The sequence below is a fragment of the Mobula birostris genome, chromosome 2, assembly GCF_030028105.1.
Source record: "Mobula birostris isolate sMobBir1 chromosome 2, sMobBir1.hap1, whole genome shotgun sequence".
NCBI lineage: Eukaryota > Metazoa > Chordata > Chondrichthyes > Myliobatiformes > Myliobatidae > Mobula > Mobula birostris.
In genome coordinates, this window is record NC_092371.1 from 87,771,345 (window position 1) to 87,788,277 (window position 16,933).

The window sequence follows — 16,933 nt, forward strand, 5'->3', positions numbered from 1 at the left end:
TACAGGGGTTGGCTGCCAGGAATGCTCATATCAAGGACAGTTCAGCAGGTCACACTCCTTGCCAGCGAGGGTCAAGGATGAGGACAACCACGCACCGCCAAACACTGACCAGTGACTGTGGCAGGAGTGGCGGCTTGGGAAAAGCCCTACATGTTACTGCAGCTCTTCCGTTCAACTCTGACCCAGCACAGGTGGCTGAGGGGGGATCTTAGACAGAGCCCACTGAGGTGAAGAGTGTCTTCCCTTTCCAGAGTCCCAGCCAAGGAGGCAAGTTGACCTTCATCAGTACAGCAGCATCACTGGCTTCCCCTCCCATTGCCCTCCGCAGTTCCCACACGTTATCACGAGAGCTCCTGGCCATGGATTCACGGGCTCCAAACCAGACGAGGATGATGCCTTCAGCTCCTCTCTCTCTGACAGGGCGTACCCACCTACCCACCACTCCCCCCCCCCCCGCCCCCCACCACAGTTAGTTACCTTGCTGTGTGCGTAGACCACAGATCCCAACAGCTTCCAGGTACCTCCCCGGCGATCCATGCGGATCATGCGTAGGATCTGCAGGAACCTCAGGCTCCTCAGTGCTGAGGTGGCGAAGACGTTGCCCTGAGTGCCGGCCGCGAGCACGGCGATGGAGGCCACCAGAACCATCACATCTGGGCAGCAAGAGCAGAGACCAGAGCGCATCAGTTCACTAGGGTGCTGCGCGGGTTAGTGCTCTTCCTGAATAAATCGCTGACCAACAGTGAATCCTCACCCTGACCCCAGCCATTACAGCATATGAGATAGGTGCAGAATTAGGCCATTCGGCCCATCGAGTCTGCTTCACCATTCCATCATGGCTGATTTAATTATCCCTCTTAACCCTAATCTTCTGCCTTCTCCTTGTAATCTTTGACAGCTTGACTAATCAAGAACCTATGAACCGCCACCATAAATATACTCAATGACTTGACCTTCACAACCAGTTTTTCCCCCAAATCCATTAGGTAACCATGCATCTTTATTCATTCACTTTCCATTACAATCACAAGTTTTTTTGTTTATGGGATCTTAGGATTATGCCCAGTAACAAATATTTAATGAGATACACCTTTATAGGGAAAGATTCAATATTTTAAGACTTCATTCCCTAGAATGCAGAAGATTGAGAGATTTGATAGAGGTATACAAAATTATGAGGGGTATAGGTAGGGTAAATGCAAGCAAGGTTTTTCCACTGAGGTTGGATGGGACTACAACCAGAGGTCATGGAGTAAAGGTGAAAGATGAAATTTTAAGGGGAGCACAAGGGAAAGCTTCTCCACTCAGAGGGTTGTGAGAGTGGGAATGAGCTGCCAGCACAAGAAATGCCTGTGAGCTGGATTTCAATGTATAAGAGAAGTTTGGATAGGTACTTGGATGACAGGTTGATAAGTTTAATAGCTTGGCACAGACTAGATGGGTTGAAAAGCCTGTTTCTGAGCTGTAGCATTCTATGACTTATGACTCAGTGACCTGTGAACATTGCTCACTTTTGTGTTTAATTCAGTGTATGGAAACTGAATTTTTTTTAAAACAAATTGCAATTAAAGAGTAATATTTCTAATGAAATGCAAGATTCTCTCAAATATTTAGGAAGGCTTACATTTGACAGGATTATACATAATTCTTGAGTGTCTGTTTTATATAAACAGAGATTTTCACACCCTCATTCTGATATTTACTTAGACAAATCCAGTCCTGACAACCCTACACTCTTACTAACCCCTCACCCTTATCACAGACACTTGACCCTGACCAAACCCAACCCCTCAAGCTTACCTTGAGCCAGACCTCTTGCCCTGACTGCGATGCCACACCTTTACCCCAGCAAAACCCCCAAAACCATTTTCAGATGGTTTATAATTGGGCACTGCTGAAGGAGGGACAGGCTTCTCCTGGGGCAGGAATGGTTGGTCAAATCTAATCCAGAGGGTCAGAGGGGATGGGTGATTCTCACACGAGAGAAAACATCCTCTCCACATCCACTCAATGTTCAGTAGATACCCCCTCCCCCCCCCCCATTCTTCTAAACTGCAGTGAGTATACAAACAACATCATCAAACACTCTTCACATGTATTAACATCCGTTCATTCCTGTGAACCTCCTCTGGACACTCTAAATGGCAGCACATCTTTTCATACATTAGGGGCCCAAATCTGCTCACAATACCCCAAGTGCAGTCTAACCAATGGCTTATAAAACCTCAGCATTACACACTTGCTTTTAAGTTCTTGTCCTTTCAAAATGAATGCTAACATTGCATTTGTCTTCCTTACTACTGACTCAACTGGCAACCCTGTACCTCCCACACATCTGGACCCAATCAGAGAGGACATCACCCTCAGCTCCACTTGCCCATCATGGACAGAAATGCCCAGAGCTATTTAACCAGGTGCTAGGGTTAGAGATGGTTCTGTTTTCTTTGCTGTTAATTTTTTTTCAACATGATGTTTTGAACTCTTCTTTAGCGCTTCTGAATAATATTTAGTCTATCAACTCCAGAAGTTTAAATGTTTATTTCTGCTGCATATAACCTTGTTCCCTCATTGCAATTGTGCAGTTTATTTATTTACTACTTCTTTCTCTGAACAATTCTTTTTTCAATATATTTTCATAAATAGTTCTTCTTTTTCTTCTCGTTTTTTATTTTTTCTGTTTAGGAAATTAATAGATTTAACCAGCAAGTTTTCTTTGTAATTATTTTTTGCAAACATTATGCTTCGATTTTTTTTTAGATCTTTTGAAGGTTATTTAGTCTAGGCTGGAATTCATTCTGTACTAATTTTTTCTTCTCTTGGAGCTCTGCCAGTAGGATGTCAGTAGATCAGCTTTCGCCCTCTCCTGGGTGATTTTTTTTCTTTGGGGGGGTGGACGGAAGTGGGCTGTTCTTTTTCTTTTTTTATCAGTTGTTTGGTTATCCCTGCCTCATCTATTGCTTGGTCAAGTATTTTGAATTTTAAGGTTTGGATTTTTGGTATATTCCAGTGGTTTATATGTTTAACCTCTGTTTTAAACATATTTAAATGGTATACAATATTAATTTTCTTAGTTTAAATGTGAAAGGTTTAAACCACCCTGTGAAACGCAATAAGATTCTTACCTATATTAAGAAATTGAATGCCTCAATTATTTTTGTACAAGAAACACATGTTCGCAGATCTGATTGTGGGTGTCCGTTCAAACGCTGGAATGGTCCAGCTTTTCATTCTTCCTTTCAAGCCAAGGCCAGAGGTACTTCGATTTTCATTGACAATTCGGTTGCCTTTGTTCAACATGATGCAATGTCTGACCCCAATGGGCGGTTCATTATAGTCTCAGGGAAATTAGATAACAAACTAATGGTCTTTGCCAATCTCTATGCTCCCAATATAGATGGTCCCGGCTTTTTTGAACTTTTTTTTCTTTTTTACCAAACTTAAATTTGTACTCTTTAATCTTGGGAGGTGATTTTAATTGCTGTCTTGACCCTGTTTTAGACCATTCAACTTCGAAACGATTGAATATTAGTAGATCTGCCTTCTATATCTAATCTTTTCTAATGAAATGTGACATTATCGATATTTGGCATTTTTTACACCCAACAAGTAGAGGATATTCTTTTTCTCATGTTCATCATACCTATTCCAGGATTGATTGTTTTTTTGTCGATAGTCATTTGTCTATCTAATTTTCTAGATCGTTTAAACGTTCCCTCACTTCCTGGGGTTAATCAAAAATGGTTAGATCAACCTTTTTCTTCTGAGGAAATTGGTTGGGTCGTCCATTCTCTGAGTTTGGGGAAGGCTCCTGGTCCTAACAGATTTTCTGGAGAGTTCTTTGCTTCTTTGCTTATTTGCTTATTCTTCACTTACTTTCTGTCCTTTCTAACTCTTTTAAATTAGGTAGGTTGCCGCAATCTTTTTATGACGCCTCTATTTCACTTATTCTCAAAAAGAATAAAGATCCCCCTGATCGCTCTTCCTAAAGACCTATTTCTTTACTTAATGTTGACGCTACAATTTTATCTAAACTTTTGGCTCATAGGATGGAAAACATTCTGCCTTCTATCATCTCTGATGACCAGACCGGATTTATTAAAAATCGTTATTCTCATTTTAACATTTGTCATTTACTGAATGTTATTTATTCTCCCTCTAAAGAAACTTCGGAATGTGTGATTTCTTTGGATGCTGAGAAAGCCCTTGACCGGGTTGAATGGAATTATTTATTTAAAATATCAGAAAATTTTTAATTTGGGTCCAATTTTATTCAATGGATTAAATTACTTTATTCATCTCCCACTGCACAGGTTCTTACTAACTTTCAGAGCTCCAACGTGGAACCAGACAAGGATGTCCTTTGAGTTCTTTGCTTTTTGATTTGGCTTTAGAGCCTTTAGCCTCGCGTTTCGTGAATCTGTTGACATCTCAGGTATTTTAAGGAGGGGTATCACTCATATGTTGTCGCTTTATGCTGATGACCTTTGGCTCTACATCTCTAATGCTGAGTCCTCTCTACCTTCAATATTCTCTTTACTTTCTGAATTTAGTCAGTTCTCAGAATATAAACTTAATCTTCATAAGAGTGAACTTTTTCCTTTGAATAATTTGGTATCAGTCAACGCTGACCTTCCTTTTAAAATTGTAAGAAATCAATACACTTATTTGGGTATAACAATTACTAGGAATTATAAATTTCTTTTTAAAGAAAACTTTATCACCCTTTTGGATTATGTTAAGAAGGTACTATCAAATTGGTCTCCTCTTTCTTTATCGCTGATTGGATGTATAATTCGATTAAAATGAATATTTTGCCTAAATGTTTATATTTATTTCAAGCCCTACCTGTTTTTATTCCTAAATCCTTTTTTGACTCTTTAGATTCGATTATATCTTCTCATTTATGGAAGAATAAAACCCCTGATTAAACAAAGTTCATTTTCAGAAAACTAAAAAAAATGGGGGATCAGCCTTACCCAATTTTAGGTTTTACTACTGGGCAGTCAACATACACTACCTTACGTTTTGGTTATACTACATTAATTGTGAAACTGTCCAGTTTAGGTTTCTTCAGAAGTTAATTCTGTTAATAAATTTTCTATTATTTCTCTTCTTGGTTCTTCAATTCCTCTATCCTTAAGTAATTTAACTGATAATTATGTAGTTAAACATACTTTGAGGATTTGGTTACAATTTTTAAAATTCTTTGGGTTATTTGGTTTTTCACTCTCTAGTTCCATTTTTTCTAATTATTTTTTTAAAACTTCTTTGACTAATGTAGTTTTTAAAGAGTGGAATAGACTAGGTATTAAATGTTTTCAGGACCTATTTGTTAGTGATATTCTTTCTCATTTGATCAACTATCTATTAAATATAATCTTGGTAAAGCTCACTTTTTTAGATATTTACAAATTAGAGACTTCTTGTGTTCTCACCTGCATACATTTCCTAAATGTCCAGATTATAACTTAATTGATACAATTTTTACTTTGAAACCTTTTCATAATGGATCTATTTCTAATATTTATAGTATGCTGTTGGCAATGAAAAACATTCCGTTCGACAAAACTTAAAACCTCTGGGAACAAGACCTACAAATTTCAATTGATGAGGATACTTGGAATGAAATTTTTAAACTTGTTCACACCTCTTCGTTGTGTGTGCGTCATTCTCTTTTACAATTTAAAGTGGTTCCTAGAGCCTATTTGACTAAAAGTAAGCTCTCTCATTTTCATGCAGATTTTTCTCCATACTGTAAAAGATGTAATGTCGAAAAGGCCTCTCTAATTCATGTTTTGGTCCTGCCCACAGCTTGATAAATTTTGGAAAGAAGTATTTTAAACTTTCTCAGAGCTATTTAAAGTAAACTTTAAGCCCAATCCTTTGACTGCGTTGTTTGGCATTGTTGGAGGAAATGATTTTACGCTTAAGCCATATGATTTGCATATTTGGCTTTTTATTTCTCTTTTAGCCAGAAGAGTTTTGTTGCTTAAATGGAAAGATGCCGCTCCGCCTACTCATGCCCATTGGTTGATTGATGTTATGTCATGTTTAAATCTAGAGAAGATTAGGTGTTCTATTTCTATACCTAGACAAGATTTTTTTCACATTATGGTGACCATTTTGGAACTACTTTCACAATTTTCGACTTGTTCAGCAATGATGATGACTATTATATGTTTGAATTTACAACTATATGTCAGGGATTTTTTTTTCTTTTCTTTTAACCAAACAGCTGTTTTTTTCTTCTCTTTTTTTTTTGTTTTGTTATGGGGTTTTGATTTTGCTTTAGATTAGAAAATATACCTTTTCAATATAATGGTTAATTTACTATACATAGTTATGGGGCATTTCAATCTTGTTTCTATTTCCATAATATCAAAATGTATTTTGTATTTGTCTATGCAAGTGATTAATAAAAATATTGAAAAAGAAAAGAGATGACCCTGATTGTGTCCATAGCATTCTTAAGGGGAAGGGTGAACAGCCAGACGTCACGGTCCACATCGGTACTAATGACATCGGTAGGAAGGGTAACAAGATCCTGCAAAGTGAGTTCAGGGAGCTAGGTGAGAAGATAAATGCCAGGACTACCAAGATGGTGATCTCCGGATTGCCACTCATGCCACGTGCTAGTGAGGCCAGAGATAGGAAGTTAATGCAGTTTAACATGCGGCTAAGGAAATGGTGTACATGGGTGGGCTTCAGATTTTTGAATTACAGGGAAAGGCTCAATATGTTAGGACTTTATTCTCTGGAACATAGAAGACAGAGGAGATTTGAAGAAAGTATACAAAATTATGAGGGGTATAGATAGGGTAAATACAACCAGGCACTTTCCTTTGAGACCAGGTAAGAGGTCATGGGCTAAACATGAAAGGTGAAAACTTTAAGGGGAACGTGAGAGGGAGCTTTTCACTCAGAGGGTGATGCAAGTGTGGAATGAACTGAACATAAGAAATAGGAGCAGGAGTAGGCATCCTGAGATGCATCCCATCAGGACCAGGGGACTTATCTACCTACTTTCAGGCCCCCTAGTTTGCTTATCACTATCCCTTTAGTGACAGTGATTTTATCAAGGTCCTCACCTCCCATTTCATCCGTAACATCCTTCTTTGACATATTAGACATGTCCTCCACTGTGAAGACTGACACAAAATAGTCATTCAATGCCTCAGTCATTTTCTTATTACCCAATATCAATTTCCCCTTCTCGTCTTCCAAGGGACCTACGTTGACTTTAGCCACCCTCTTCTGCTTTATATATTTATAAAAACTTTTGCTATCTGTTTTTACATTTTGTGCTAATTTACTTTCATACTCTATCTTCCCTTTCCTTATTTCTTGTTTAGTTTTTCTGTGTTGTTTTGTAAGGTTTTCCCAATCCTCCAGTCTCCCACTACTCTTTGCGACTTTGCACACATGAGCTTTTAATTTGATACTACCTTTTACTTCCTTAGTTATCCAAGGCTGGCTCTCCCCACATTTACTGTCCTTACTTTTGATTGGAATATACTTTTGTTGAGCACTGTGAAAAATCTCTTTGAAAGTATTCCACTGTTCCTCAACTGTTCTACCAAATAGCCTGTGCTCCCAATCCACATTAGCCAACTCCTCCCTCATCGCGTTGTAGTCTCCCTTGTTCAAGCATAATACACTAGTTATAGATCTATTTCATCCTCCATCTGAATGCAAACTTCAAACATACTATGATCACTCTTCCCAAGAGCATCCTTGACTACAAGATCGTTAATCTTACCTATCTCATTGCACAGGACTAGATCTAAGATAGTATTTTCCCTTGTAGGAAGTGGTGGATACGGAATCAATGGAAACATTTAAGAGAAGTTTGCATAAGTACATGGATGGGAGGGATATGGAGGGCTATAGTCCAGATGCTAGTAGATGATAGTAGGCAGCAAAATAGGCTGCCATGAACTAGATGGGCTGAAGGGACTGTTTTTCTGACACTAAGAGTGGTTTTATATCTGGGATCAATGTTGTGCCCATCAGGTGGCTGTGGATTCACCAGGGCAGGCTATTCCACCCAGAACACCCAGGGAAATGAGCCTGGGATCACCCTGTGCCCAGAGGTGGAGAAAAGGGGGGCAGTGGGGTTACCGAAGGGCACACCCTCACCGATCACACAGAACGGCTTCCTTGCAAATTTCAGCCGGCCTCTCCATCCTCTGTATCGACAGCAACATCCTGCAGACCAGACCCGCACGAGGTATTCCACACCGAACACCACAATCGTGACTATCTCCTGCAGGTGGAGAAGAATAGGGGAAAGGGAGAGGAGGTGGTAGGGGGAGGGTGGAGAGGTAGGTGGGGGTGAGAGGATAACAGAGGGGGAGAGGGAGGAGGTGGGAGGGAGGGGGTAACAGACGGGAGAGGGGAGGAGGGGTTGGGAAAAGAGTGGAGGGAGAGGGGAAGAGGGGGTGGGGAGAGAGGGGTGAAATAACACAACCCACACCACACCCAAACTCCAATCCCAGCTTTACTTTTCATCCTCTCACTGGAGAATAGGGATGGGCAGACCTTCACCCCTCCCTCAGTACCACACATCCCAAATGTGACATTCCCCTCTGTACCACCCCCTTTTCTTTAACAAAACTATAGAAGTTTGGTTACATCACATATACACAAGGTACAGACATTCAATATTTACAAGATAGTAAGTATACGCAGGTAAAAATATGGTTACTACCATCAATAAAACAGTCAATACCCCAGCGGGAGGGCCCATTGCTTCCGGAAGACCCCCAATATGTCTACCTCGCCAAGGACAGCCGGGCATGAACGTATCCTCGGAAAAGGAACAGGCAATCAGCCCGGGCAGTGGCCTCCACTTTCTGCTGCCTTGGCCATCTTGGCCAGGCCCAGGAGCAAGCCTGCCAGGAAACTCTCTCACGCCCTGCCCACCTTGGTATTGCCCCTCCCACAGCGTGACCTTCTCTTGGTTCTGCCCCCACCAACAGCATTGCACAAGTGTGGCAGTCATGATCTCTGCTCCACACTTCCCATGTACAGCCACAGTTGGACAGAACTTGAGAAAGATTTGAAGCCGAAATTGAATTGAAGAGCAGATGTGCTGGGTGACCTGAATCATTGCTGAAAGACTCAGTATAATCCAACAATGAAAATTCTGAAACCTCTTCCACCAATACAGGAGAGCTAGCTGTGACCAATAACACTAACATGACTGACACAATATCTCCATTTCCCTCATGCAATATCTTCAAAGTTCATGCTCGCTGCCTACGTGGAGTCGGTCGCCATGGATGGGAGACTGCCTCCAGCATCGACCGCTGAGGGTGACTTGATCACGGTGTGTATCCCACATACTAAACTGCATGAACAGCATGCAACAGACAGAGTCTCACACAACAAATAAACCAGGTCAAAGTATTGCATTCCCAACTATAGACAGTCTCACAGAGGTAACCTTATTGAGGTGGGCATGGTCAGGGTAGATAGTGACAGACATTTTCAAGGGTAGAGCAGACTAAAGCAAGAGGACATTGTTTTAAGTTGAGTGGGGCAAGATATAAAGGAGGTCTAAGACCACACGGAGTATTGTGTTCAGTTCTGATCACCTCATTATTGGAAGGTTGTGGAAGCTCAGAGAAGACGCAGAAGAGATTTACCAAGATACTGACTGGATGAGAGAGCATGTCGTTTGAGGATCAGTTGAGTGAGCTTGGGTTTTGCTCTTTGGAGCGAAGGAGGAGGAGAAGTGACTTGATAGAGGTGTACAAGATGACAAGAGGCATAGGGAAAGTGGATAGCCATAGATCTTTTTCTCTGGGTGGAAATAGCTAATACCAGGGAGTATAATTTAAGGTTATTGGTGGAAAATGTAGGAGGATGTCAGAGGTTGATTTATTTTATTTTTTTAATATAGATAGTGGTGGTTGTGCAGGGTGACAGAGATGGCAGTAAAGGCCAATACATCAGGAATATATTTCAGAGACTCTTGGAAAGGCATGTCAATGCAAGGAAAATGGATGCTATGTGGGAGGGAAGTTAGATTGTTCTTAGAACAAGCTAAAAGGTTGGACAACATTATGAGCCAAAGGGCCTGACTATTCAATGCTTTGTGTTTGGCATGGACACAGGTGGCTAAAAGGATTGTTTCCACACGATCTCTCTATGACTTGGGGGGGTAGGGGGAGAGACTGTTTCCACACTGGATCTCTCTGTGACTGGGGGGTGGGGGGCTGTATTCACACTTCATCTCTCTGTGACGGGGGGAGGGGATTCCCATACTGAACCTCTCTGTGACTGGCGGGGGGGGGGGGGCCACACTGGATCTCTGTTACTGGAGTAATTTCCACACTGGATCTCTCTATGACTGAGGGGAATTGTTTCCACACTGGATCTCTCTGTGACGTTTGGGGGGGGTTGTTTCTACACAGATTGTTTCCACACTGGATCTCTCTGACTGGGGGGGCCACACTGGATCTCTGTGACCAGGGGCACACCGGATCCCTCTATGACTGGGGGCCCCCCACACTTGATCTCTGATGGGGGTGCGCACTCGATTTCTGACGGGGGGGTCTCCCCCCCTTCTGCACTGGATCTCTCTGTGATGGGGGGTGTTTCCTCACTGGACCTCTCTGCGACCTGGGGATGGGATTGTTTCCACACTGGATCTCTTTGTGACTGCGGGGGGGGGGGGGGGGATGGTTTGTAAGTACAACTGCCTGTGATGGAGTGATGGGACTTGAGGGTGTTCGAGCCCACAAATGGAGGAGAAACTACTCCAGAGCTGGAGGGCATTACAGACCAGGGATGGTGGGGCAGGGAGTTAATGATGATACAGAGTTGTCAGTTGAATGGGAGTCTCAGTGGATCAGTATGTTCAGGGCAATGAATCTGCTGTTGTAGATCAACTCAAGTCTACAAAGTGTAGAAAAAAAGCTCTCAGACAATGTTGACTAAGCAACGCTGGCAGCGAAGGCATGATTTCATCCATCCTTGACCACTACCCTGGGCAGATTCGGTGAGTGTGGGGAAGGGTCAGGCCTTTGGATGTGGAGGAGGACCTGGTAAAAATACTTTTTGCCCATCACTGTGTCTGCTGATGTCCTCAAGCACACAGCCCAGGTGGCAGGTTGTGATTAGAAGGGACTCACCAGAATATAGAGTGCTCCTTCAGAACCTTTCTCGTATTCCTTGATGGTGGAGAATACAGACAGAACCAGGCAGGAGAAGACGAGTAAAAAACTGCAAAACAAGCAGAAGTTTTTAATTAACCTTTTGCGAGAAAGGCACCACACACAGGCTGGAAGCCAAGGGTGAAAACTACTCAGAATTAACAGCTTTCCTTCTGAAGCTCCTAAAGGCTGACTGTTCTTGTGTCACTCTGGGATTGATCATCATTGGGACTCCCACTGCCAATAATAAAATAAAATGTCTGGGCCCATAACTCTTACAACTCAACCACACTAAACTTTACTTGTGCACAAGGCAAACAGCATGGCCCCTATCACCCACACTGTTCTGACGTCTGAACAGAAAACTGCTATTTTTATACAGAATTGGCCTATCAGTTGCAGATATTAACCATTTGGTAAATTGTGTATGTTTGAATTCCTCTGCTGTTAAAAGTCAATAGAAACTACAAACGGATGATCCTCCAACATTAGTAAAGCAATTGTCCACTTGTTGGCGTGTGCGCCTTGGATTGCTATTTCTTTTCCGGATCCCTCTTTGCAAAGGGAAGTTATGCTGCCTGCAGTCTATCCTTGCCCGGATATCATGCTGCCTTGCTGCTACTTGCACACCACCTCAGCAACCCCAATCGGCAGATACAGTACAGAACCAGGACCTTCGGCCCAGAAGTCTGTGCTAGGTATCAACCTCCCATTTACACCAAACCCATTTTATTCTCCCGAGCTTCCAACTCCTTGTTTTCATCACAAACACACACACACACACACAAACAGTGACAATTTGCAGTGGACAATTAACCTACTGGCTTGCACATCTTTGGTCTGTGGGAGGAACCCAGAGTACCGGGGAAGATCACGTGGTCACAGGGAGAACGTGCAAGCTCTGCACAATGTCCAAGGCCAGGATCAAACCAAAGTTCCTGGAGATGGGAGGTACCAGCACATCCCACTGCACCACAGTGCCACCTGTCCAGTGACAACCCCATTTTGAAATTTCCTTCCTTGGGAACAACTCCATGGCCTCAATGCACACTCTCCATGATTTCTTCCAGACCTACAACCCTCTCAACACTTCTTCCTCTAATCCCAGCCTCTTGCAGATCTCCACAACTTCATGTCTCACCGCTAATGGCCATGCCTTCAATTGATTGAGCCCTAAGCTCTGGATTTCACTCCCTAAACTTTGCCACTAGCCTTTAAGATGCTCCTTAAAAAACATTTTTTAATCAAGCCTTTGGTCATAATTTCTCTATGTCAGAATCTAAGTTTACTTAGTAAAGTCCTTGCGAAGTCCCTGGGACGGTCAATGCAGTACTCCACTGATAGGGGGTTGGTTTTTTAACTAATCCTGGCAACAAAAGATCATGAATTAGCCATTGCCCCAGACTGAGAAAACACTGGACAGAGGAACAAGGTCTAGATCCAGTGGAAGATTGTGCAAGAGGAAAATATGACCAAAATATTGCCAGTGCTCTCACTCACTTCCTCCCCAATTCAGAATTCCACGATTTTCTCCCCATATCCCTCAGTCGCACTCACCCATCCTTCCTCCTCCATCCCTCTCTAACTTCCAGCAATCCAATGATACTGCTCAGTCCAGTAGATTCAGTAGATTAGCTGAACTGCTGCTTTCAGACAAAGGCCCTTGACGACTTTATACATCCCTCTAAGGCCATCCTCATTCACTTACGCTCCAATGAACGAAGTCCTAACCCCTCCCTATAACTCAGGCTCGAGTCCCAGTAACATCCTCAAAATAGGTTGCAGAGGTTTGTAAGTTCAACCAGCTCCATCACCATCAAGAACATTTTCAAAAAGCGGTGCCTCAGGAAGGCAACATCCATCCTGCAGGACCCTTGTCACCCAAGACATGGCCTCTTCTCATTCCTACTGTCACAGAGGAGGTACAAGAGCCTGAAGACTCACACTCAAGCTTTTAAGAACAAGCTTCTTCCCCTCTGCCACCAGATTTCTTAACAGTCCATGAATACCACCTCACTATTCCTCTCTCTATTTACTGATTGTAAGCTTTAGTTATTTTATAATAACTTTCACTATACTGCCGCCATAGAGCAACAAATTTCACAATATACGTCAGTAATAAATGTGACATCTGATGAATTGATCTGTATGGAGAGCATGCAAAACATAGTTTTCCACTGTACCTCTGTACTTAAGATAATAATAAACTAATTATTTCACATTTCAGTCTAACAACAACCACACAGAGGGTGTCTGAAAAACACAAAGAAAGGTTACCTGGACAAAGAAATAAACGAAACCAAACATTGGTGTGGGTAGTGTAGAAGACCAGCAAGGAAAACAACAGAACATAGATCAGTTGCAGATTGGGAGGAGAAATGGCAGATGGAGTTTAACCCAGCCCAATGTGAAGGGTTGTACTTTGGTCCAATATCAGAGAGCATGGTGAGAGGGAATCATTTTAAAGGAGATACGTGGGATGAGTTTACTTTACACAGTGAGTGGTGGGTTGCTGCTGGTAACCGATACATTAGGCACTTTGAAGAGACATTTTGATAGGGTTATGAATTTGAGGAAAATGAAGGGATATGGACATTGGGTAGGCAAAGGGGATTAGTTTAGGCAGCCATTTGATCACCATTTATTTGAATCAGCACAACACTGTGGACCGAAGGGCCAGTTCCTGTGCAGTACTGTTCTATGTTCTGAACTCCTCACTGCTGAATAAGATAAAATGCTATGGCATTACAGGAAAGATACTGGCATGGATAGCAGAATGGCTGACAGGCAGGAGGCAGTGAGTGGGAATAAAAGGGGCCTTTTCTGGTTGGGTGCCAGTGACTAGTGATGTTCCTTGGGGGTCAGTATTGGGACCGCTACTTTTCACATTGTTTGTCAATGATTTGGATAATGGTTTTATGGCAAAGTTTGCAGATGATATGAAGACAGGTGGAGGGGTAGGTAGTGCCAAGAAAGCAATGTGATTGCAGAAGGGCTTAGACAAATTGGAAGAATGGGCAGAAAAGTGGCAGATGGAATACAGTGTTGGGAAAGGTATGATAATACATTTTGGTAAAAGGAGCAATAGTGCAGACTATTATCTAAATGGGGAGAAGGTTCAAACATCAGAGGTGCAGAGGAACTTAGGAGTCCTTGTGCAAGACTCCCATAAGGTTAATTTACAGGTTGAGTCTGTGGTATAAAAGGCAAATGCAATGCTAGCATTTATTTTAAGGGGAATAGAATATAAAAGCAAGGAGATAATGCTGAGCCTTTATAAATGTGACAAGAATACACATAGATAAGATGTTAGCTGTCCTGTGTGATCAGCAGTTGGTCTGCCACCTGTCTTCAAGAGAGAGATAAGGAACACAATGAAACAGCATCAGGAGATGTGTAATGAAGGGACGGGGGGGGGGGGGGGGGGGGGAGAGAGAGAGAGCTGTCTGGAGCGGCTCCCCCTTTGAACCCTGAACTGTTTGAAGTGATGGACAGGCGATACCCCAGCAGGGGGATAAAAAGGGACAGGTTCACTAAGGCAGGACACACACGACACCCGAGGTAACGAGACCCTGGAAGCGGTGCGCCTCTCACGAGTCGGTGGGAGGTACTGGACCTTAAACGCACAGGGTGGAAAGGTACGATCAGCGGGAACCTGGTGTGTGTCCACCCTCGCTTGGGTGCCGGGTTCACTGCAGAGGATCGACCGCATCTGGAGGAGGGGTCACAGTCGGTGACCTCAGGTGACATCACAAAGGACCCGCCCGGAAAGCTGTTTGTGAGCAATATCACAGGTCTGTGAGTGGAAGCCGTTTCTGAATGATCAGTCGTTCCCGTTCTCTCTCTCTCCCTCCCCCCCACATTGTCCATCGCCATGGCAATGATTACTGCGAACTGAACTACTAAATTGGACTGAACTTTGTGTCACTTTGAAATTGGTCATTTACCCCTAGACAACAATAGAGCTTGATTGATGCTGTTATCTTAATTCTGTGCACATGTGTGTTTATCATTGCTGAACTGTTGCATTTATTATCCTTTCGATTACTGTGTTGCCTGTTTCTTTAATAAAACTTTCTTAGTTCTAGTAATCCAGACTCCAACTGAGTGATCCATTTCTGCTGGTTTGGCAACCCAGTTACGGGGTACGTAACATAAAACACAAGTCAGACCGTACTTAGAGTATTGTCAACAATTTTGGGCCCCATATCTCAGAAAGATATGACATTGGAGTGAGTCCTAATGCGAGGATGATTCCAGGGATGGAGGGGGTAACATATGAGGAGCATCTGGCAGCTTTGGGCCTGTATTCACTGGAATTCAGAAGAGTGCGTGGGGATCTCATTGAAACGCACTGGATGTTGAAAGGACTAGATAGGGTGTATGTGGAGAGGAAGTTTCCTAAGGTGGGGGTATCCAGAACCAGAGGGCACAGCCTCAAAATTGAGGAGCAGCCCTTTAGAACAGAGGTAAGGAGGAATTTTTTTTTACCAGAGAGTAGTGAATCTGTGGAACGCTCTGCCACAGATTGCGGGGGATGCTAAGTCCATGCATATATTTAAGGCGGAAGTTGATAGTTTCCTGATCGGTCAGGACATCACAGGGTATGGCGAGAAGGCAGTGTGTGGGGTTGAGTGGGATCTGGGATCAGGTATCAGCTATGATGGAATAGTGGAGCAGACTCGATGGGCTGAATGGCCTAATTCTGCCCCTATATCTTATGAACCAGTACATGGAAGCTGTTGAAATCACAAAGATTTCAAAGGTGACCTTGGCATAAAAGTTTCTTCTGTTGGTTAACCTGACTCCAGTGACCTGTAACACTAACACTGCTACACAGCTCCCTACAGATTAGGCATCTGTGACCGAAAGGTTTGAATTATCAGTGCTGATGGAGTTGTATATAGAGGTACCAAAATGAGATGGTTTCATTTATATTTAAAGCGAAACAATATCTTGGTTGCAGAATTTATTCCTCATTAAATATTCATCTCATTCCTCCTATTTCTTTTGTAATGTGCCTTCCTCAAGTTCTGCAGTGAGCGTGCTCGACAATAATTGCATACTTCCACTTGCTGATCCTTTCCACTATCTAATCCTCAACATTACCGCAAACAGGCAACAGGCTAGCTGGTAGGGTCACAAGAAACATCACAATCAGGCAACTAAATATACGTGGCAGTGTCCATGTCAACACTAGGCGTCCGCTCAGAGAAAGGGTCACCCATGCAAAACACTGCGCGGATTCTCTTTACACAGATGCTGCTTGACTGGCTGAGATTTTTCCAGCATTTCTATCACTGCTACAAAATATTCATATTGCACTGGGTTGACGTGCAGTGACAGGACAGTGTGGAGGGGGTTTCACTGTATCTAACCCCTTCCTGGGAGTGTGTGATGGGACAGTGTGGGGGTGGGCTTCATTCTGTGTCTGATCCCAGGTGTATGTGATGGGATGGTGTGGAAGGAGCTTCACTGTGTCTAATCTCATCCTGGGAATATATGATAGGATGGTGTAGAGGGAGCTTCACTCTGTCTGACCCCATGAGTGTGTGATGGGACGGTGTGGGGGGAGCTTCACTCTGTGTCTGACCCCAGGAGTGTGTGAAAGGATGGTGTAGAGACAGCTTCACTGTATCTGACCCTGGTAGTGTGGAGAGAGCTTCACTCTGTGTCTAGACTATATTTTTCATTAATTTCAGTTTTCTTTATTTACAATTATTTTTAATTTATGGCTCCAGTGAAACCGCACCCCCCCCACCCAACCAACA

General features: G+C 42.9%; 1 protein-coding gene across 1 annotated transcript in view; it reads right to left on the reverse strand.

Annotated features, from left to right (window-relative positions):
• kcnq2b (potassium voltage-gated channel, KQT-like subfamily, member 2b) overlaps positions 1-16,933 on the reverse strand; it is a 137,873-nt gene that overhangs the window by 52,455 nt on the left and 68,485 nt on the right. The window contains exons 2-4 of the mRNA XM_072279937.1: positions 11,142-11,232; positions 8,140-8,266; positions 478-653 (exon numbers count right to left, since the gene is read on the reverse strand). Of these exons, the coding sequence (XP_072136038.1) occupies positions 478-653; positions 8,140-8,266; positions 11,142-11,232 (394 nt within the window). The remainder of the gene's footprint in view (positions 1-477; positions 654-8,139; positions 8,267-11,141; positions 11,233-16,933) is intronic.